The 23,014-nt window shown below is 42.7% G+C and overlaps 1 protein-coding gene and 1 long non-coding RNA gene across 2 annotated transcripts; one reads left to right on the top strand and one right to left on the bottom strand.

The window, feature by feature from the left end:
- Positions 1–5,595: 5,595 nt before the first annotated feature.
- LOC129185046 (uncharacterized) lies at positions 5,596–10,542 on the bottom strand. Its single transcript, XR_008572026.1, has 5 exons — positions 9,949–10,542; positions 9,502–9,621; positions 9,238–9,399; positions 7,314–7,398; positions 5,596–5,895 (listed from the first exon to the last, which is right to left on the bottom strand). It is a non-coding gene; the product is annotated as an uncharacterized LOC129185046 (long non-coding RNA).
- Positions 9,245–22,958, top strand: zyx (zyxin). Its single transcript, XM_054781679.1, has 11 exons — positions 9,245–10,142; positions 10,231–10,389; positions 14,403–14,643; positions 15,349–15,632; positions 16,054–16,149; positions 17,489–18,025; positions 19,631–19,772; positions 19,903–20,072; positions 20,220–20,398; positions 20,488–20,608; positions 21,550–22,958. Exons 3-11 carry the CDS (start codon positions 14,418–14,420, stop codon positions 21,661–21,663), a joined length of 1,869 nt encoding a protein of 622 aa, XP_054637654.1. The 5' UTR covers positions 9,245–10,142; positions 10,231–10,389; positions 14,403–14,417; the 3' UTR covers positions 21,664–22,958.
- Positions 22,959–23,014: the final 56 nt, after the last annotated feature.

Here is a 23,014-nt window from a genome sequence, read left to right as displayed (position 1 = left end):
CATGTTCATCTTGCGAATGCGTGGGTTTTCTCCAGGTACTTCAGCTTCTTCCCATATGCCCCCAAAAATTTTCCGTAGGTGTGAGTGTGAATGGGTATTTGCCAAAATGTGCCCAGTGATTGAATGGCGACCAGTCCAGGGTGTACCCCACCTCGCACCTAAAAGTTAGCTGGGATTGGCTCCAATTCACCCATGACCCTAATGAGCAAAAGCAGGGTATGGTCATCATGGGACTCACAGGTGGTGATTTGAGTGGGTCCCTGGGAAATTCAATGGGTCCCCAGTTTAAAAAAAAAACAAATTCTATTTGTTATATTCTTTTTCTTAAATTGTAATTGTAAACTGTGGTATGGTATGATAACAGAGCTGCCAACATTTGGTGTGTGCCATCCAGTAGGTGGCACATGGGAGTTTTAAAATGAACTTTTATAGAGGCGCATCTCAATAAATCAGAATATGGTGCAAAATGTACGTAATTGATTTCATGAGTTCAGTTAAGACAAACATACCAATGAAAGGCTCAGGATATTTTTGCAGTTCATTTTTTAAATAGTGCCTGAACCGGTACTTTACAATATTGAACTTTTTGACAATTTTTGAAATTTTTTTTTATTAGTTGTTAACTATAATATATTATATATGACTATAATACCATCAAAATAAAATCCATTCTAATATTTCACTCTGTGTGGAAGTGGTGGAAGAGTTTCAGTTTTTCAATTAAACTACTGAAATAATTTAGCTTTAAAAATATTCAAATTCATTGATATGCTGTTTTGAGGAATCTGTTGCAAAAAATGTTAGCAAGTTTTTAGCTGCATTCGCAGGCTGGTCTGATGACGTTATTTGCGAGCCAGATTTGGCCCACTAGCTGCCGAACATGAACTCACCTGAACTACTGTCTCTGGCTTTAGCGGCATCTTTGGACTTTACAGAGGCAATGTGTTAGAAAAGATCATTTCGGCCCCCGCACTTAATGCAAACATTAACGCTGCACATGCTGCAGAATGCGTGCTATTTCTTTTTGACAGATTAATCAACATGCGGCAATTCACCATGATACTGGTCCTTGTACTTCTGCTAATATGGTTTGGAGGTCATGACATCGGCACACCTGTGATGGTGCCGATCAAGCTAGAGAGCGATTGATGCTGGATGCTAGCTGCACTCTGTACACTCTTATGCAGCTGAAAAGCTAGCTCGTAGCCACCTCGAGTGCAGCTTCAGTGGCGCTCTTCAAAGCCGACGATCTGAACATAACACAGTCACACAATATGTATGTTGTATGTCTGTCTTCTTTTCACAGTTTGGTTGGTATATGAGTACATTATGTCCACACAAAAACATCACAGTCCGGGACATTTTTAACGCCAGTCGGGATGTCCGAAGGCAAGGGCAATTTCCGGAAATCTAGCACACAATCCGGAAGAGTTGGCAGCTGAGGGATAACATCTATTTTGCTTCCCTTAAATTCTGTTCACTTCTCCGGCAACTTACAAACGGAAGTAGAGCAGGAAAAGGTTGACTCTGATTGGCTGTTGGTTGTCATGGACATTTCCGCCGGATTTGATCAAGTAAATATTGTATCATCTGGTCACCATAATGGACCTGAAATTCATCACGATCACCAATCACGATCATATAATTGTCCAGCACAATTTAAACACCAGTTGGTGTTTACAATGTAGCGTTTTTTATGGGAAAAAATGAGGTGCATGGATAGTGAGTTTACTGCATCCTTTCAGATTTTAAGGTATTAGGGATGCCTACTTAGCAACAAAAGTGCCACACTAAAGTGCCTGTGTTTTCACAATTTTTATTATAATGGAAGCACAAGCAGTGTCAGCTTCCCTCCGACTCACTCCCACACGTGCACACATGCGGCGCACCTGTGAAAACGTGGTGATCTATGTCATGGACTATCAGTGCAACACAAGGTCAGCCACAGAGGGAAGATATTCTTGACACTAATCCGGCCCATGATGCATAGGCCACTCACAAAGCGAGAGGCGTGCCTTTCTGCCATGTTTGTTTGCACACAACTCTTCCCTCGTGCATGTTTACACCGCTGCTAACGACGTGTGCATGCCAACATGAGAATGCCTTGCAACACAAGCGCGACTCGGATGAATTCTATCATGTTTCTGTCAGAGCCGCGCTCGCTTTCTTATCGACGTTACGGTGATGATGATGCTGCGCTGTATTTAACTACAGATGCTCCTGTTTGATTTTATCACGGCTGACTCATTCCTGTAATCGCCGACTTCCATGTAGCCGTCACTATCCGTCCATCTGCTTCTGCATGAACTAATTTAATCCTGTTTGGTTGTGGCACTCGAAAGACACGTGAGCAGATGCATTTAAATGTCTGCTATCTTAGTCATTTCTAAAGGTTGGTTTTCACTTTAAGAAAATAGATTGATTCAACTAACTTTGAAAACACACATTTCCCGCAGCTTTTTAAATGTCAAAATGATATTTCTTTTGCGCTCCGGCAAATCAGACTGTTGCCGGCGTGTGTGTTACTGTATGTGCTTAATTAGAGTCACATTTTACCCAAGAGGAGCCACAAAGTTAGTTAAGTGTGTGGCCTGAAGGGGGGTGTGCCTGACAGCAAGCCTAAATTGGCTTGTACTTATGGAGCAATGGATAGAGAACACAAGTGGAGAAGATTTAGAGTTGAGGCAAGTGGAGATGAGGGAGGGTTGGGGCGGGGGTGAATAGTAGGGAATGCTGGATGGTTTGGTTTTGAGGGAAAGGACCTACGAAGTGGGCGGTGACTAAGAGGGCGGGGGTGTGCTGTTCTGTCTGACCCCAGGGCGGACCCCTTCCTCGCATATTGGTGGATGGGTGGGGGTGGGGTGGTGACAGTATCCCTGATATCCGGGGTATCACTCCTCTCGTGGGCCCTGTTGCGTGGTGCTTGCTTCTCAGTCCCTCCTTGGCGCTTTGGGCTTGCATGCTTCATGGGTGCGGCCGTGCTCCATTCTGTGGGGGGCTCGGATCTCTTGGGGTCGCTGTGGTGTGGCTCCTTGGACTGCTGTGCTGGTGTGTGTGTCGTGTGGGGTGCGCTTCCTGCTGTTTTGGTGGCGGCCAAGGCTGCCTCAAGGCATGTGGCCAGTCATTGGGGTGTGGCGGTTTGGGGGTGGCGTTGTAGGCGCTATCACCAGCGGGAAATCCTGTGTTGGGGTGCTGGGGTGCCTTTTTTGAGTGGTTGTCCGGCACGGACTGCGTGCCCTGGTGGGCTAGGTGCGGCCTGGGGTGTGGCCTGCGGCCTATGGTTTGCCCTGGTCTGTGCTGTGGTGGGCGGCCCGACTCACTGATTTATTCATGGTATTGTCATGTTGTTATTTTTAATTACATTGATGGTGATGTCGGCAGTAAGATTACACAGTAATTGTTATTATCAATCGTCATTATTACGATCATTATTATTATTTTCATTGTTACTGTTACCACTAATAAGTATAACTGTCTCAATACAGTGCTATCACTGTGGCTGTTTTGTTACTTCTATTATAGACCATCGAGGGAAAGGCTTCTTGAGACGTCATCTGTACTTCTGTGAAGAAGGTGTCGGACGTTTCGCTCCTCATCCGAAGAGCTTCGTCAGCGAACTAATAAGTGCTGGTAGCCTAGGCCTAGACTTTATGGCTGTTATAGACATTTGCTGATGTAGTCCTGTTGTTTGTTTCTGTTGTTATTGTTGTTGCAATTGTTGTTGCTGTTGTTGTTGTCTCTCTCTGTACTGTCCCCCTTCTTGTCCTCAGACTCCCCCCTCTGTCTTTTTTTCTCTTCTTCTACCCCTCCTGCTCCGGTCCGGCCACTCCAAATTTACAAAACAACAAACATCAAATAAAGGCAAATGAAATCTATGTAACAGTATCTTAGACTTTTCCCTGGCAGAGAAAAACTGTTTAGCATGTAAGGGCATGTAGATCAACAATACTATTTGCTCCATTGGCTAGACAGGACAACAACAACAAAAAGTGGCCTGAATGTCAACAGTGTACCAGTGTTGCATCTGTCTTTCTGTCTTTATCTTACAAACAATCATGACAAAATGGTCTTGAAAGACAAGATACAGTGTCAGGAAGCGTTGGAACTTTGTTACGGTACTTTGTTTGCATGGACTTAGTGAAGGCTTTGGCCAAGTGTGTCCAAATGGAACGTCTTTGTAACACCTGATCCTAACTTTAGCAAAACCAGTGTAAAATTTTCACTTTTTGTAGTATCATTGTCAAATTTGACATGGCATTAGATAAGGCCTCAAGCTATGATCCCGTTATGTTATCCAGGCCATACCACTAAACAAATGATTTTAAGGCACAATATATTGGTCTGAAAAAAAATATAGGCTAAAAGTCTGTCTCACTTCTTCTCACTCCTGTTCCTCGGTCTCAGTACCACTGAATCCTGAACATTGGGTATAAAAATTCAGCTTGTTAGTCTTCAAAGGAGCCTATAGCCATGCCTCTACTGAAATGGTGCAATGACAGATTTACAATTGCTTCGGGCTTACATTTTTAGGTGTTTTAGCCCAAAAATTCCAGAATGCTAAGGGGTTAAAGGCCAAAAACAAACCATAAACTTAATTTGAAGGGGTATTTGCTTATTATTAGGGGTGTCACGAGACACTCAGTTCACGAGATGAGATGATACATGGGATTGGCTCGACGAGACGGGACAAGATTGTAACATTACTTTTAAGAAAAGTACAATGAAAAAATATATGACAATATATTGCCATCTGCACATTTAATTTCTACTCCGTTACACTCCTCTGCTACCGGCCCCACCTTCACCTCCGAGACAAGGAGACTGTATGACAGACAGAAGGGCTCACTCTGTTCATGCCGTTGTTCTATGGAAAACGCGCCAAGGTTCTGAAAGCAAAGCACAGAGTGTATCCTCTTTCTGCCTGTTTGGAGGCAATAGACGAGGAAAACAGACACACATGCACATGGTAATATATTTCAAAATCATTTTCATTTATTGTGTGACTAATTAATTTATTATTGTCCCAGGCCTAGGGCCCATGAGTTTTTTTCTGAATGAGAAATCTTGTCACGTTTTAATCTTGCAACACGAGGGCTTGTGACACCCCTGCTTACTATTATCAGGCCTTGAGATAGTTCAATGATTGGCAGCAACATTGATTTTCATGCATTGTTCATTGTCAGATTAAAAAATAAATAAATTAAAACTCAAAGTACACTAGTCAATATTGAACTCTTAAATGTATGTTGGGAGGAATGTGGGGATAAAAAATTGCATTTTTAATGGGAAATTTTTTGTGGAGAGCAATCAATGTGTTGGTTTTTGTGTAGCGTTGCCATTTTAGGCTAATTTAAGGAACAGAGGTGACAATAAAAATGTTTTCAAAATAAATATCCTCTGGAGAAGGTCACGTGCTATTTATTCAACACAGTGAAAAAAAAAAAGGCATGACAATCAAAAACTGAATGGCACAAAAAGTCAAGAAACTCTTCAGGTTAAAGACTTGAATTCTCCAGCATATTGTTTGGGAGTCTGCACCACACAAGCCAAAATCTTGCGTACAAGGAGTTCCCAACTCTCCTCTATTATTTACAGTTCTCCGTCCTCCTCTCCTGAAATTACCCACCCTTCCCTCTTGCCCCAAATGTCCTCGTCTAGACGGCCACCTATGCGAGTCTCTTCAAGGCTTGTTTTTGCTGCCCCTTATCCTCACTGCTATCCATCTTTGTCTTTATCAGCTGTGTCAGTACCTCATTGGCTCCACTTCATCTCAGTCTTTTATCTTATTTCTAACTGATGCAGATGTACTTGCTGTCAGAGAGGGAATCTGGGGAGACTTCTCCCTCAAGGCATTTACTGTATGTCTGGTTGCCTGTGGTGCATCAGTCCTGACCCCTGTAGGTGGAAGGCGGAAGTGTAGTTAAGAGATGCATTGAAGGGGTGGGCGATTTTGTGATAACCAAGTAAATGCAATGCTGGTTTTGCAGATACCCGTACTTTTTACTTGACAGTTTTCAAGATAGCTGAAAGATTTTGTGATTAATTTGTTGACAATGATTAAAACCAGAGTGAAACACGATGAAGATTTCAGGTAAACAAAACAAATATTTTCAAACAAATCAACAAAATAATAAAATTACTTCCTTGTTCCCTATTATTACATACAATTGTTTGAGTAAAATAAAGTCAATACAGTAGTGCAAAATAGCCAAACAAAAGCAAAAACTACTACTGGTTCTCATTCAAATTTTGGGGCTTTTTGCCCTCCTGTGTCCAATGACTTATTCCCTCAGGTGACCTTTTTGTTCATAAACAGTATCACAATATATATACAGGTATATACAGTGGTACCTCGGTTTTTGTTATTAATTTATTCCAAGAGGTTCGACAAAGATTGAAGCGTACGAAAATCTCTGTAATTTCTCCCATAGGAAATAATGCAAATCCAATTAATCTGTTCCATGCACCCAAAAATATTTACAGAAATACATTTTATAGAGAATAATTATAGTTTTACATGCAAAAAACAATGCAAAATATTTATGACGAATGGGTGGAGCTTACTGAAATCAATACAAATGCATGGACAGTGAGTCAGCAAAGCTCAGGGTGCTTTTTGGGCAGTACGGGGCAATCGGACTACTTTGTTACATGCAATATTGCACTAAAACCGAGGCAAAATTTGGGCAAAATCTTTGAAGAAAACCGAATCGTATCAAAACTGGGGCGTACGAAAACAATGTCAACCATGTAACGATATAAACAACATGACTAAAAACAGATATTAATTCTACACTCTGTACTATTGTATTGTATCTGTACTATACTGTTGATATTTGAATAGACCCCCGCCCCACCCTTAGTGCTTTGCATAGAAGCCAAAGTAAAATGCAGAAGTAAAATGTTTCCATATTCTCAGGTAGGCAGGTCCTCATCCTGTTTAAAGTATGCCTGGAATTTCTGGTTAATGGCTTCATTTTGTGATGTGAGCAGACTCCTGGCTGATAAGGTAGGGTCAATATCATTTATCAATACATTAGCATTTTGAAACATTATCTTGGCCTCCTGGTTTCCCAGTGGGGAAATAGGAGGATATAACATTCAGGTGTTGATGACAGCCGGGAAGGTGAAGAGTGAAGAGGGAGGAGCGGAAAGAAAGATGGAAAGGGAAATAAAAGTGCAGCAGTGTAGAGGACAGGCTGAGAGATGAGGGGGAGTTGGGGGTAGAGGTTCATTCCATGGTTTGGCAGCATTCCAGGCTGTCTGGCTCTGATTGTAGCAGCCTACTGTGTTATTTTTTTTCTTCCTCATACCTCCACACTGGCTGGACCCCACAGCTGCCTTCTCCCTGCCCGATCCTAACTCTCAGAACTTCTGTCACCATGACGATGCTTGCAGCTGGGAGCAGAAAGAACGTTCATTATTACCTAGCCTTTTTCCTTTAAGGAAACTTCTGGAGGGTTTGACACATTTTTGGTCTCAGTGGAAGTGGAAAGAGACTGGGAAACATTTCTTGTGGGACAATAGCAGGATCGAATTCCAACGATGACCACTCCCTTGAATTCAGTTAGCCAGTGAACATTTGCATGTGGCAGAAACCAGGAGAGAGATATGCCTCCTTTGCTTTCACAATTTTTGCTTGGCAGGAGCGGAAAATACATTTTTCTATTTCCCCATGATGCTAAATAACTTTTTAATGATGACCTATATGCATAATATGCATCCTTAGTGCCTGTTTCTGAACACCAAAACGTGACAAAAATCTATCATCTCTCCCTCATGGGTTTGTTTCACTTTTTAGAGAAGCGGCACTGAAGCCTTAGAAGTTCAGTTTTCATGATGTCATGAATGAAAAACCTTCCCCATCGACATGATACTGCCTCTGCCCCGCCCCCAGCTAGATGAGCCCGCCCGGTGTATACGCCCACCACTACGGAGAACATCCATCCTTCCATTTTCTATGCCGCTTCTCCTCACCAGGGTCGTGGTGGTATGCTGGAGCCTATCCCAGCTGACTTCAGGCGACAAGCGGGGTACACCCTGGACTGGTCGCCAGCCAATCGCAGGGCACATATAGATAAACAACCATTCACACTCACATTCATACCTATGGACAATTTAGAGTCGCCAATTCATCTAACATGCATGTTTTTGGAATGTGGGAGGAAACCGGAGTACCCACGCACGGGGAGAACATGCAAACGCCACACAGAAATGGCCAACGGAAATTCGAACCCAGGTCTTCCCGATCTCCAGACTGTGACTGCGTGGCCAACATGCTAACCACTAGACCACCGTGCGGCCTACGGAGAACATATTTCTTTTAAAAAATAAATCAGGCTTCACTACACGTTAAAATAAATTTCTGCAAACTTTCCATCACTCAGCACCAGACATGCGAACTGTAAGTTTGATCATTTTGTTTTTCTTCCGCGCATAGGCAAACCTATCATAACATTGCTGTTACAATTTGACTATAATGTGAGCATCGTTGCTTACATAGATATGCTAGTGTTGCTAACATTTGTGGCCTCAAACTGTGCTTTGTTCATAAAACAGCTGTCGAAGTGGCGAGAGCAGAGGAGCAGTAACAATGAGGTGCGTCCTTACAAAACAAAACATCTTTCCATTGCTGCCTTACGGGCGCCGCACACGTGAGGCGACATCGCCTTGACTCCATTCATTTTCGATGGAACCTGCGCGATTGGGCGATTATCGCGTGTCACCATCCAGCCAAGCCACACGCGACATTCGTGCGTGTGAAAGTTTGTGCTCATGTGTGTCATGCGACGCGATCATTGAAAAATTTTCAACTTTTCATCGCAGTCGCCCATACGAGGGCCAATCAGTGGGAGTTTCATTGATCGATCAATGAGCGCAGAGGATGCTAATTAGCACGCAATACTTGCTGTGTCAGATTTCCCGGAGCTATTTGACATTTCTAAAAAAAAAAAATTAAAAAACGAATATAGAGACATAAAGAAAAAGCTGCGGCTTGGGAACTCGTTGGCGCCAGAGTAAACATATCAGGTATGTTTGCATTAATTTACACGGACATTTTTGTAAGTTTATTTTCAATACCAGCAAGAGCCGATACTAGCAATAGTCCTTGATCAACACCGGCCGCTTTTCCTCCTCTAAACTACTTTGATACCCCAAAATTCCCTCCACATCTGACAGACAATCAAGTCGTGGGAGACTCGTACAATTCGCTCTGGATGTGAATGCGTCGCTCACCTGTGGAGATGGTCACAATCGCTTGTCACCCCCCGTGTGCATGGTTTCGCGATGGCGATGGCGATGGCGATGGCGATGAATTTGTTGCCTCCCGTGTGTGACGCCCATTACTCCGGTTTAGATACATGTTTCTTACATCCGGAAAAACACTTTCTGACTGCCCTATTCATGAAAAAGTAACAAGCAGTTGCCAGTGCAGCAAGTTGTCATACATGTCCAAAAGTGTCATATATGTCCTTACGTGTCATGTCATGACCCACGTACCACTGCTAGCCACTGTAAAGGGCAATGGAGGTGACGTCACAGGATACGGAAGCTTGGTTGTCATGGTAGCCTGACGACCAGGCGAAAGGCTGGACTGTGACTCTGATTCCATCTGTTGTCCTATCAATCATGTTTCATTATCATTGCTGGTGAGTACCTATGCATTTTACAACTTCAAATGCATTTAATTAGTGTGTGAGGCATATTATAGGGCGTAAGGAGGGGACGGCGTAGTATGCTATTTGTGGGGCGTCTCTAAACCGACTGCCAAAATATACTGTACATATAAAATAAACCAAAACCATGTTGCCTGTGCAGTTAAAGGTTTTATGATAGTGACAGTTTGACCCAGGAACGGATTTTTGTTTTGAAATACAAACAAAAGGTGTTTTAACACACAGTCCTTGGGTGGCTTTGTGTTAAAAAGCAAGCACACGTTGTCTGTACCTAATCAAGCCTCTTTTGCCCATGATCTCTCCCTCCCTCTCGCTCTGTTCTTCATTCCCTCACTCTTCTGACCTTACAAGGAGAGGCTAGAAGAGGGTTGATGTCATTGAATGAAGAATGCTGCAAGAATCCAGAGAGAAAGGAGAGCAGGGGGGTGTTGGAGGAGGGGTTTGACTGGACAGAAAGAGAGAGAGGTGCTGTTTACATTGTACTACATAGCTCCTGAGCCAAAGTCAAACGAGAAAGAACTTGTTTGAAAGGATGCTGTCATTCCTTATCCAGCGTGAAACGCACAGTGGGAGGATCTAGCGGCTGGAAAGAGGAAGCTTCACTGAGGGAGATAGGCGGAGAAGTTACCACTACTAGCCACTCTTATCATTACACCGAGAGGAACAACCACAACGAAATAGAGGGGAGAACCACTTCATGTGCATTGCCACGGTAAGAACTTAACTGTGTGGGTTTTTTTTTACGATGACCTGACACAAATGACCTAATAAGGACGACTGTTGTCAATTTAGGATCCTCCGGCTTGTGACACGCATTCTGCTATAACATCACAGCGTCGCTTTAATTGACAGCCCACATCTTATGACAACTTATTTATACTGTACCTGTGGGTGATTGTCGTTAAGTTGATTCAAAAGGATCAACTTGTTCTATCATGTTTGCCATCTGATGTACATTGACAATTAAAGGCGGCTATGCGGAAGCACCGACCTAGCCACAAAAAAGTTGTCTCTGTTAGCTTAGCGTGCTAGCATCGGTACGCCCATTTTACTTCAAAGGTTTGTCACAGTTATTTTCACAGAATACTACGGGAGACCATCACTGTGGTGGTGTTAATCCCTTTGGCCACATCGAGAGAACGTCCAAAGCACCGTGAGGCTCGGCTTGTTAGGGGGGCGTGCTAGTCTTTCACGAAGCTAGGCTAACGTGACCGTTGGAGGGACTGACAGCCGGGGAGATTTACGTGTAGCGGGTGGGACTGGCAGGTGAGTGGCGCTGGCGGCCGCAGTGATTGAACTCAGTCGGCTTTTTTTGTTCTCGCTTGGAATACATGTACATTGAAAATAACCACGCTAAAATCGTATGAACCGTTTTTCGCGGCACAACTAGCTTACGTGGCGTTAAAGATCAGGTAAGCTGGTCTGGCACCTGACCTAGCTAGCGTGTCATTTTATAGAATTCCTTTACTGTTTATTCTTAATCTACCTGTACTTCGCTAGATAATTACGAGATTTCATCATAGTCAGTCGTTGACATTTTTGTTCTGAGCATGTGAATTGTAAAAAATCCTGGAGCCTAGCTAATCATGCCATGCAAATATGCCTTTTGAATAGAGCAGGTCGGTTCAGAATCACACCGGGTAATGATCCTAATCTTTGTACTGAATCAAGAATCGCGATTCCGAGGTAAAATTAAAGCAGGTCTTTTACTGGCAACCCATGGAAATACAGGCATATTCGGGTTATGTTTAATTGGTCATCAGAAACACAGCAGACTCGTGCTTCGGTTGATTTGGTTCACAGACTCGATATAACTGACTTTCCTGCAACACACTGACTCAGGCAGAGAACTCGGTGAAAACACTGCAGACTCACTTGATTTCGTTGGATTTCTGACTCGAGTCAGCATTCACCGAAAACACAGCAGACAACACACAGCAATTGAGGCAAAATGAAGTGCACTGCTTGGTTGCATCTAACAGAGATGTTATTGATTCAGTGTTATCTTAACAACAAAAAAGTCAAGGCTACATTGCTATCACAGTAAAGGGCGACACCAGTCGTGGTTTAGTCTGAGGTCAGTGTGGTGCTACGGTTTGAGAGGATTATAGTCTGTGAATCCCGAGTACACATGGGAGGCAAATGAAGATATTTAGAAGAACTTCAGTTTAGAGGGGAATATATCCGTTAATTGTAGCCTCGACAAGTTGAGGCATGAGCTATTTACAGCCTGAAATCTGAATGTTGTACTTCTGTTTTGTCTTATCAAGTGTTGAAACTTGATTGGGACAAGGCTGTTCCGTGTGATCTGAGGTGGAACACAGCACGGGTTCGCGATGAAGGATGTCTAGTGACCTGTAAGGGGATTGTTTGTGCCCGCATTAGTAACCCTGGCCTAGAAGACACACTTTCTCGTAGACTGGGTGAGCTATTTACACCAGAACAATGAAGAGATTATGCCAAAAACATACTGACAAACTGATACAATGAGGGAGCAGACAGGGTCCATAATGCATGATTAAGTTTTTGCTACATTTACAGTAGCCTGCTGCAGATGTTATCTGCCATCTTTATTATGCAGTAGTAAATTATTTTTGTAAGTAATTTTACAGTATATAAACTAAAGTTGGTTACTTCATGGCTACTAAGTGTTGAACCATCACTGACTTTCATATTCTGTTTAAGAACATGAAACTCTTCAAGAGCAACCGCATCACATAGACCGTGGGACTCTATGAAACTAACCCATTAAACAAAGCTCAAGAGATAACAGAGTGCCACAAAGCAGTGAACTACGTTCAAAGCCACATGGGACCTTAAAATGCTGACTATTGTCATTTAATGTGGTAATTATCCAGTTATGCAGTAGACCATCCCATTCCTGTTGGCTTTTTTTTTTTTTTTTTACATCCCGCATGGCAATGGTGTTATGTTAACTCTCCTACCGTAGTCAAGGTTATGTAATAGCTGGACTAGTTAAAAACATGTGATTGGGTGCTGTGGTAAGACTACATAGTGCCATCTTACATTGTAGCTTCAAAGTGAAAATGATTGCATCAAGCCCAAAGTGACACTTTTCGGTTCATGTGACTGAAGGATGAGGAACATATACAAAGAATAATGACGCTATGATGAACCGTTGCCCAAACAGTTCCTCATTTAGGTAGAGCAAAGATTAAACCAGCACAGATGGAGAGAAACGCTGCTCGGGGTAGGGGGCAGGCAAAGCAGCGCACAGAAGGTGATGTCATTGTGCTGTAATGCAACATTTCTCTTCACCGCAAAAGGGTCTCTCTCATCTCCAGCATCAAGTTTCAAGACAGATTAGCTGTGGGACTGTTGGAGCAGATGTTTGAGTTGATCCCATGCTCAAGAGGAACACAAATGCTCAGCAAGAAACATGCAACCTGTTCCTGTTTCCACTGTTAATAGTCATTTGTTAACAGTTTATTTTTCGGGGGGGAGGTCTTATGTAAACAGCCCCATAAAATGCCTTCAATGTGCTACTGCTTGAGTTGCTAAAGTTCCACATAGCATCATCACTTTGTTTTTTATTTTATTGAACACAACACATCTATCCAGAGAAGACTTGGCTGTGTGGGACAATGGCAACTTTGATAAGGTATTACAAATCTAAACACATTCCAGAAAAGGCATTTCGGGTGTTCATGTCAGAAACTTGTTATGCAATCCTCACCTTTAGATACTTAAGAGCTCTCCAAGATGTTTTTGTCGTGTCAGAACTTGAAGTGTAGTCTGTGTGTCTTGAGAAAGAGAATTGAAAATGACACATACTCATAGTTCTTCCTGGTATTCTTGTAGGCAAGCAGGCTAAAAAAGGAAGAATGTGACAAGTCGTCATCATTGGACCATAGAGTTGTTTAAGCTGCATGACTGGTAGTATACCTATTGATGAATGTATGAGTGAGACACCACGTCTTTTGACTAAAGCTCCTACTTGGAACTGGTGGTCTTCCCATTTCAATCTTTGTAAATAGACTCTGGTAAGATCAATATTTGTTTAACGTCAAGCATGTATAAGCTGAGCTGACCCCTTTTTCTGACGCACATTGCATGATAATGTTACTTAAAGATCCGCGACCCACTTGGGAGTGTGATTTATGTCCTCATAAACAACAGTGTGATAAATATTTTGAGTTTTCTGAGGGAGCCACATCTGCTCTGTGTACACGGTCCAATGCTAATGGTCTAATTGTCCTCTCAATCCAGCTTGACCCTTTGACAAAGCTTTTGTGATCATAGTGTCTGTAACTAAATTATTTTGCAAAATCTTGTGTTTTTCTGTTATATGGCTAAATCCAGAACTAATACACTAGGCCACAATAAATTTCAAATTTGCCTGGCTTTACCTCAAGCTCAGGAGTTAAAACGTGATCATGTCATCAGTACATGTCAATACTTTTGGTTAAAAATGTGATTTTTTAGTTTGTTTGTTTTGGGATGTAGTTTGAGGCCAAATGTTATTTTATTGATGTTGTTAGATAAAAAAAAAAACATAACTAGAATACCATTTACTGCATATGCATATTTTGTTTTTATTTTTTTACTTCTATTTTATTTTGGTTTTCTTGTCCAAAGCATTTCATCGTGTTGTTGGCAGTGTGTTTACCTGCATTACAGTATGACAAATAAAACTTCAACTTGAAACAAATTTTACTAAAATAGCCGTGAAAATGTCAAAAATGTTGTTGTGTTCCCCCGCAGGTATAAATATCAAAGATGGAGAGCTCCAGCAGTAGCAGCAAGCCGGTCATGGTGACGTCCTCGCTCAACTTCAAGGTCACCACGCCGTCCTTTTACAACCAGCCAAAGAAATTTGCCTCGGTGGCACCGCCGCGGCCCAAAAGTCTGACACCTCCCTCCGCTCCGTCGCTGATGCCTGTGGGCACAGGTGTGATTGGACGAGTGGGCGATCTGCCCCCGCCACCCCCCTCACTCTCTGATGGTAATCCCACATTACATTTGAGTATTTACGCCGTACAATATACTGTCCATACAGAAGATTTCTTGGTATGTAGCAGGCAATGTGACAAAACATTGGTGGAAAGCGGCTCATTTTTTTTTTTAGAACAAACCATGAAATTAAGACTAAAGCACTGCAGCAGCAGAAGGTTGTGAGTAGTTTACTTCTCAGTTCAAACATAGTATACATAATCCAGTAAGGTGGACTGGTGTAATTAGCCACTTGAGCAGAGCAGCATCTGCCTTCCCTCAGGTGATCTGTAGTTTAAAAATTTCAAGACAACACTGCAAATGGCCGATTGAGAATACAAACACATTTAATGTTGAGCTTTTAGAGGATGTCCTTGGTGCATTACAGAAGTCAACTTGTTTTAACAGAAATTTTACGCTTTCAAACCCTCAGGATGTTGATTATTGCTGCTGTTAAATGTTCAAAGTTACAAAAGTGAAAATGACCCTTCTCTCCACTTGGTGCCACTGTACAGAAATTTGTGTTTTTCATGACTTAGCAATGGCATACAAAGAATCTTGGTAGGCATCAACTTGCACTGCACTCAGTAGGCAGGGCTACTGTGATGCCACTTGCATATCAGCTCCTTATAATCAGTGGTGACTTTGTCCTTGATTATTCTAACACCTACAGTCACAAATTATAACCAATCAACCCCTCCCCTTTTATTTCTTCCAGATTTCCCTCCCCCACCTCCTCCTCCCCCTTCTATGGATGTTATGGATGACGACTTGCCAGCCCCTCCCCCCGAATGTCAGATAACTCCTCCTGCCTCTGACGCCCCCGCTCCGGCCTTCCCAGCTCCACCCCCTGTCGCGGATGACCTTCCCCCGCCAGCCGCCCTCGGAGAGAACGCCAGTTTGACCAGCTTTGCCTCACCCCCTTCTCCTCCGCCGCCGCCACCTGCACCACCTCTCCCCACCACCGCCACTAGTCTCCCCAGTGTTGTTGGGCACCCACAGGTAAACCAGGCCGGACCTGTGACAAATAAACATAGACTAATAAGACTTATTCCAATAATTGTTCCACAGTGTTTTAGATAATGCATTCAACAGCATTTGGGGATCAATCAGGAAAACACCGAAAGGGGGGAAAAAAAGAAATTAGAATGAGAAAATTAACAAAATAAAATAAATTAAGAATAAGTTTAATCAATAAATTTTATTTTTGATGTATTTCATGAATAGGATTGAATGCTGTTTATGTACTATGCTTGCCAGTTTAACTGAATAATACCTTTCTGACATGCAATTAAATTAAGTACAAATTTTGAACACATTTATTACATAATCATTTTAACCCATTTTCACTTAGCTGCTCATGTATTATCTTGGCCCATAATTTATTTCATGCGTTTCTTTCCTCTCATCCTTTCTCTGCCAGAGGGCCATGGAGAAGCAAACAAGTTTTGATAAGCAGATCGACTCTCTGACCGACTTGCTTTCCGAAATGGAGACGCGGGGCCCCTTCAACCCTAAGGTAAAAAAAAAAAAAAGCAAGCAGAGATGATGACCTAAACCTGAACAAACAACGGCTCTTAAAAGACAGTTAGGATGAACAGAGTGCGCCGTAGGGGTACACGGTAATTATTGGCCCGATAACAGGAATTATGACATTATACCAATCCAATAACATTAAAAATAGCTCCATTAGCCGATAATTTCAAAAAACGCTCCAAAGAGGCGAGGTTACCCTAAGGCAAGCAAATCAAGCGCTCCTTTTTTTCTCCTGCCTATGATGTTGACGGCCTGTCGTAACTTCGCTGAGCTCACTTGTAAACATTCACTATTTCAGAGGAAGACATTTCACATACTAGTATCACCAAATGCTCTGCCATGAAGGGAAAAAAACATTGCGCTTCAATATATCAAACCTTGATGGTGGGGATGACCAGCCCTTTACTATGGTTGAAGATAGCGGCTTTTGTCAGCTAGTAAACCCCTTGAAGCCACAGTGTGTCCATCTGAGCCGCCGCAATTTTTTTAAAAATGTTTTGTTAATACTAGTGATGCCATGATTTTTGATGAGAACAAATCTACAGGTACAGTTGGTCAAATCCAACTTTGTTTGAGTTGTTCTTACCTCCAGGTTCACAAACAGTTAGTTAAATCAATTTTAAAACATTATACAAAAATAAAAGTTACTGGTATTGGTCTTCAGAAGCCGAAAGTTATCACTATCGGCATGGAAAAAAAATATAGAATATATATATATTTTAAAGGTAGCCAAGTGAGACAATGACAACAGGGTTTGACTCACCCGAGAGAACGATTCAGACTATAGTATCTATATCTGTCTAAAACAAAGGCTTGGCCGGTCAGTGGAAATAATGTGGAGCATTGCCAGTTCTGATTATATGAGTCTCAGTTCAGGTGGAAAGCTCAATGATAAGTGAACTGCACACACAGCACATTGGGCTGGCAGAGAAAGCAAAAAAAAAAAAAAAGTGGGGAGATGCTTGCAGAGAGTGTTGCACACTGGAGTGAGTGAGTGAGTGGGGAGTGTGATGAAGCCAGAATGTGCTGCCAGAGACCCAGTCAGAGGTCCATAAATGGAGTGTTTTTAGTTCAAGCCGGAGGTGCAGGATCAGGGAACAATAATGTTTGCTCCAAATCTGTAAAATAAATGTCAGAAAGCTGAAGCCCTGTTGATAAGCTCCAAACATGAGGCGTAGTATTTGCTTTATCAAAGTGCCTCAGTCAAAACTGTTGACGTGTTGCGTGCCAGATATCACCTTCCCCTGAGCTGATTTCAGCAGCTTGTTTTAGAGTTTTGTTGTTTAATCAACTGAAGAGTCTTGCGTTTCATGTATCCACAGTTGCCAAGCCAGTATTCCACAATGACATCACCCAAGCCAGCTGGTCCTCCACCAACAGCACCCAAACCAACTCTGTCATTCCTCCCTCCTCCTGAGATGGGAGACCGCCCCCCTCCTGCACCGTGGGCAGAGGAGCTCAAAGCCCGCACCAGCCGACAGGCCAATCACAACTTGCCACCAGCAGTGGTCCCCAAGTCCCCGTTTGGAGCAAGAACAGCTACTTCGTCATCGTCGCTGGCCAAAAAACTCAACCAGAACCTAAGCCAGTCTCCCTATTCAGCCAGTGGAGAGCCAAAACCTCCCCCTGCATCAGGCACGAGCACTTTCCCCCTGCCTCCAGCTGCTGCCCCTGCACCGCCTGCTCCATCAAACAACATGGCCACCACCAATCACATTAAGAGTCCTGCATTTGTCAGTCAGGTGAATGTCAATCAAAGCCCGCCTGCTGCCGTGCCACCTACCCAACCTAAGAACATGGCATCTCCACCACCGTCCTCCTCCTTCAGTCAGCCAATGAAATCTCCTCCTGCAACCATGGTATGTTCACTAACTCACTACTGTATTAGAGCTTCACACAGTAATCCTTTAGATCAGGTGTCACCACCGTTTTTTCTCGTGAGAGGTACTCTTAGAAAATGAAAATGGCCACAAGCTACTCATTTTTGTAGAAATGATTTTCATACCTTATTTTAACCCAAACAGATCAAATATGCTTGATTTACCAAAACATTCACACAATGCTGGTATCCACAACTCACATTTTATGTTTCAGAATACATTTTTTTATCGTGTTCTCACATTATTAACTGAAAACCTGAATGAAAAGCATGCCTGCGGGCGCATCATGTGGTCGTGGGGGGCTACCTGGTGCCCGCGGGCACTGTGTTGGTGACCCCTGCTTTAGATAGTAAAACAGTAAATAGTATCACAGACAAAAGCATTTAGCACTGACAATAAATGGGACTTCATTTCATTTCTAATGCTTTTCCACAAGCCAAACCAGGTACTATTTTTTGGTTCTAGCCGCTGCTAACCGCTGCTAGCTGCTCATTGGTCGGGCACGTTCGTCATCAATACTACTAATGTTAGCTATCCCAAATGCTGTGCCTTTTTTCTTGATGCTGCAGTATCTCTTCGCCTTGCTACAGCCTCCGGTATTCACGCTGCTCTCCTTCTCTCCTCTTGAGTAAAAGAGTGACATTCCTAAAAGTAGGGATGTCCCAATCCACATTTTTTGGCTTCCGATCCGATTTTTTTTTTATGGTCTTGCTAATCCAATCTGGTACCGATGTTTTTTTTTTTATTATTGTTTGTTTTGTAAATAATAATAAGCTTTTCTTACAAACATGAGTTTTTGGAATTAAATATGATTATGAAAATAGCTCTTCAAAGCATTAAAAATGCACGTTGTCAGTGGGCATTGTAAAATGGTCCTTACATTAAAGCAGTAAAACACAACATAGTGAAAATATACTCATCCCGCCTGATTAGCGCGCACACACACACACACACACACACACAGCTGCTGTAGCTAAACTAAGCAAACCCCGCTAGCTTCCATTCACGCTCCATAACAGGAGTTTCCCAGGTTTTTCGCCGCAGTTGCAACATGTTTAGTAGTGTCTCTATTATAAGCAACCAGAGCGGCACTTCCCGTGTGAGCTCCCTACACCATGATGCGGCAGTCCGGGCACAGTGAGGGGGAACTACCGCTGTAGCTAAGGAGCCGAATGTCCAAAGTGAACCTAACTTCACCATGGTACACCGCGGACATGTCTGCATGTTGGTGTTGCGTTTTCTTCCTCTTGCGGGTGGCGGGAGTCGAGAGGCAACCAGCTTTGAGGCGCTTTACTGCACCTACCATCTTGGAGTGTGGCTCAGAGTTACGAATGTGATACGGCCCAGACCGGCCCGATTTCGTGGCTGAAGCAGATGTTATCCAATCTTGACAAATAGCCGATCTCGATCCTGAAGATCGGATCGGGACATCCCTACCTAGAAGTAATAAAAGTATTACTTTATGTTAGTGCCTCTTATTCTCTGCCTTGGTTTGCCATAGATAACAGCACTTTCCAGTCTTGAAATTAAAATAATGTATCCAGTGATGATATCCAGTACAATTGACTGTTTTTATGTGGACAGCCATCACGTCCTGGTCCAGTGTTAACCTCAGGTGGAGGTGTCCCCCTCAACATGAGGGAGGTGGAAGAACTTGAGAGAATGACCAAGGACTTCATCAAAAACATGGACGCTCACCCTCCTGTGGGCCCGTCCCCTCCTACTGGTACAGACTTTGCATCTTGTAACATTTATGGTTAATTGTGGACAAACCAGCAGGAAACTGTATGTTTGAGAATTTTTGATATCTTTTGACCCTTCTAAGACCAGTCTTTCCATCTCAACTGTCATTTCAGAGGTTTGTGGCAAGTGTGGTGAGGCGTTGTCCCGTACTCAGCCAGCAGTGAGGGCCATGGATAAACTCTTCCACTCAAACTGCTTCTGTTGCATGACCTGCCATCGCCCCCTGCAGGGCATGCAGTTCTATGACAGGGATGGCACGCCACAGTGTGAGGACTGTTACATGGTGAGAAGACCATCTAATTAATGGAAGTCGTTGTTCATTAAGTAGAGGATGATTGAGTGCATAATTTTAAAGTTTGAACAACCTTGGCCATCACATAAACCATCTGGTGTGTATTCACATATTCATGTTCCCTGTGTTCCTCCTCAGAGTTCCCTTGCTGTGTGTTCTCGATGCGGGGAGAGGATTACGGACCGTGTGTTGAAGGCAGTGGGTCAGTGTTTCCATTCCCATTGTTTCCGCTGCATCACCTGCTCCTGCATACTGGAGGGGGCGCCCTTCATCACAGACGACAACAACAACCCCTACTGTGTCCAGGACTACCATAGGTGCATACTGAGAAGTGAATTATAAACTCATTAATATCACCAAAAGTGTAGCCATGTGGAAATGTAATTTCCTCCTTTTACCATTCCAGGCGTTTCTCCCCTCTTTGCGTCAGCTGCAATGAGCCCATTATTCCAGCGCCAGGCAGTGAGGAGACTGTCCGGGTTGTGGCTCTCGACAAGAACTTCCACCTCAAGTGTTACCGCTGCGAAGTAAGACAAATGTAGCAGCATTACTTACACTAGAACGTTCAGGGATGGCAGTCAACCTTTCACTTGTTTGAATTTTCAAGCATTTTATCCTGTAGGAAATCATGGAAATAGAAAAAAATCTGCTTCTCAGTCAAAATGTGATTATAATGAATCTTTATTAACTGTAAAGGCATTTTTTAAGTAACAGTTTCACATTCTGAAGTGTCACAAGTATGAAAATAAGTTAAGAGCTGTATAATAAAAGTATGAAGAGGAAAGGAAGGCTTTCTGAGGGCAAGACTACATCTCATCACAGTTTTAATCACACTAAACTGTTTTATTATTAATTTTAATCAGTTTTAGTCATACAAGTCCATCCATCCATTTTCTATGCTGCTAATGTTCAAAAAGTTATACAAAAGAGGACAAGGCAACGCAACAACAGAACTAGAGCCCTCTAGAGATGAAATAATACTCATAGTCACCTTTATACTCATTACCCAATATAGTAGACATAAAAGACAGAAAATAAGCCATGTAAGACCTAAATAAGACAATATACTGTAGACTCATACGTGTTTGCATTGGGAGAGTCACACCAAGTGACTGCGGTGGCTATTGTCTCATTGATATACAAGTAGCATTACTGACACCAAGTGACCAGTGTAGAATGCTACATATTAAAAACATGGTAATGGTTTAATTTTATTTGAACATGCATACAAGTTACAGTGGAATACATAACATAAAACAATTCACAATTCCACATGTCCAAAAGGAGTAGCAAGAAGCAAAGCTAATTTACTCCTACCCCCCCATCGGCCGTTCTGTGGTTATCATCACACTTCACACATCACATTAAACTTAAATTGTGCTGATCTTCAAAGGGTACAAATCTTGAGGCTCCACTGTACTCACCTAAAATAAATCGATTCTGACTTCTGGTGTCTGTTATTCCACAGGACTGTGCTCGCCCCCTCTCCATAGAAGCGGATGAAAATGGCTGCTACCCACTGGATGGTCGCATCCTGTGTATGAAGTGCCACTCCAAGCGAGCTAAGCAGGCCGCCCAGTAACAATCTGTGCCCCCCCGCCCCCTTACATTTAATCATGAACCAAATTCAAAAGCACAGGTTCCATTCAGCATTTGGCCTTCTTGAAACAAACAGGGCTTTTTGTAGCGTTGGCTCACAGGCGTGAATGTGCTACGTAAAAGCAGTGTGTTTGCATGCAGCGTTCGCATCACGTCCCCTCGTCTTTTTGTCTGATCCACTTTAGTGCAGAGGTAAAGTACTGCACCTTCAACTAAGCCTTGTAGTATGTTTACGCTAAAATGCTGCGCATATCTTGCACAGACCACTCGCATCCAAGAGTAGCAACCTGGAAGTGGGAACACTAACTGCTGCTCTCGTGGCCTATCAGCATCACATACAGGACCCTCTTGTTGGTTCACTACCACTTAAGCAGTTGTTGTGCCTGCAGATAATAGCATCATTTGATTTTTAGAACAAGATAAACTTCATTCAATAGGAGCAAAGTTAAGCGTTATACGTATGCTGTAAGAGCCGAGCAAAGCTTTACCAGCGTAAATTTTGCTATTATGTAGTCACCAGCATGGCTCTAAACAGGACCTATTCTGTGAGTATTGTTGAAATGTCTTTGTATTTTTGACTCAAAAGCTCCAGCACATGATCTAAGTTGCCGTCTTTCTGATGCATCACATTGGAACCTCTTTTTACAGAAATATAACGTATGGACCTGTCATAGAGGCACAAGCTTTAAGGCTTTTTAGCTAACCGGTGTTTAAGCACAGTAACCAAATATATAAAAGCTGTGTTCTTGGAATTTTTTTTTGTATCAGTTATACATTTTTGAGCCCAGTGTTTTTGACCTTAATCTCAATCTAAGGTCTCTCCTACAATTTCTTCCCATTATTCACCTTTTCTTCTTCAATCAGCTCTGTATGATTTTATCTTATTGTACTGTCTTTGGTTGATAATGCCTTCATTCCTATCCTGGCAACGTGCCTTCCTATTGCATCCCACCCAGTGTGGGTTACAACCATAGAAAATCATTCCTCAGTAGCAACAATAGTGACTCACCATTGCATGTGTGCTGCATACTGTAGGGTCTGGTGATGTTTTTCTTTGACTCAAATATTATTCTTCCACGTCAAGAACTTAAAAATGCCTTTGCCATACCTGTGACGATGCCTGTGTTTCTGTTGTTGCATTGCCTTGTCCTCTTTTGTATAACTTTTTATATAAACTCCTGTTTGATATGTGTCAATGTATACGTGTTAAAAACAAAACATTTAGCCCAAGCCTTCTTGAGCTGTAACAAAAACTAATGAATAAAATGCTGCTCGAAATGTTTTGGCTTTTATTTTTCATTAACTACGCAATCTAATGCCATGGGTCCAGAGTA

The sequence above is a fragment of the Dunckerocampus dactyliophorus genome, chromosome 7 (genome assembly GCF_027744805.1).
Source record: "Dunckerocampus dactyliophorus isolate RoL2022-P2 chromosome 7, RoL_Ddac_1.1, whole genome shotgun sequence".
Lineage (NCBI taxonomy): Eukaryota > Metazoa > Chordata > Actinopteri > Syngnathiformes > Syngnathidae > Dunckerocampus > Dunckerocampus dactyliophorus.
Note: the sequence above shows the minus strand (reverse complement) of the source record. Positions and strands in the feature narration are given on the sequence as shown.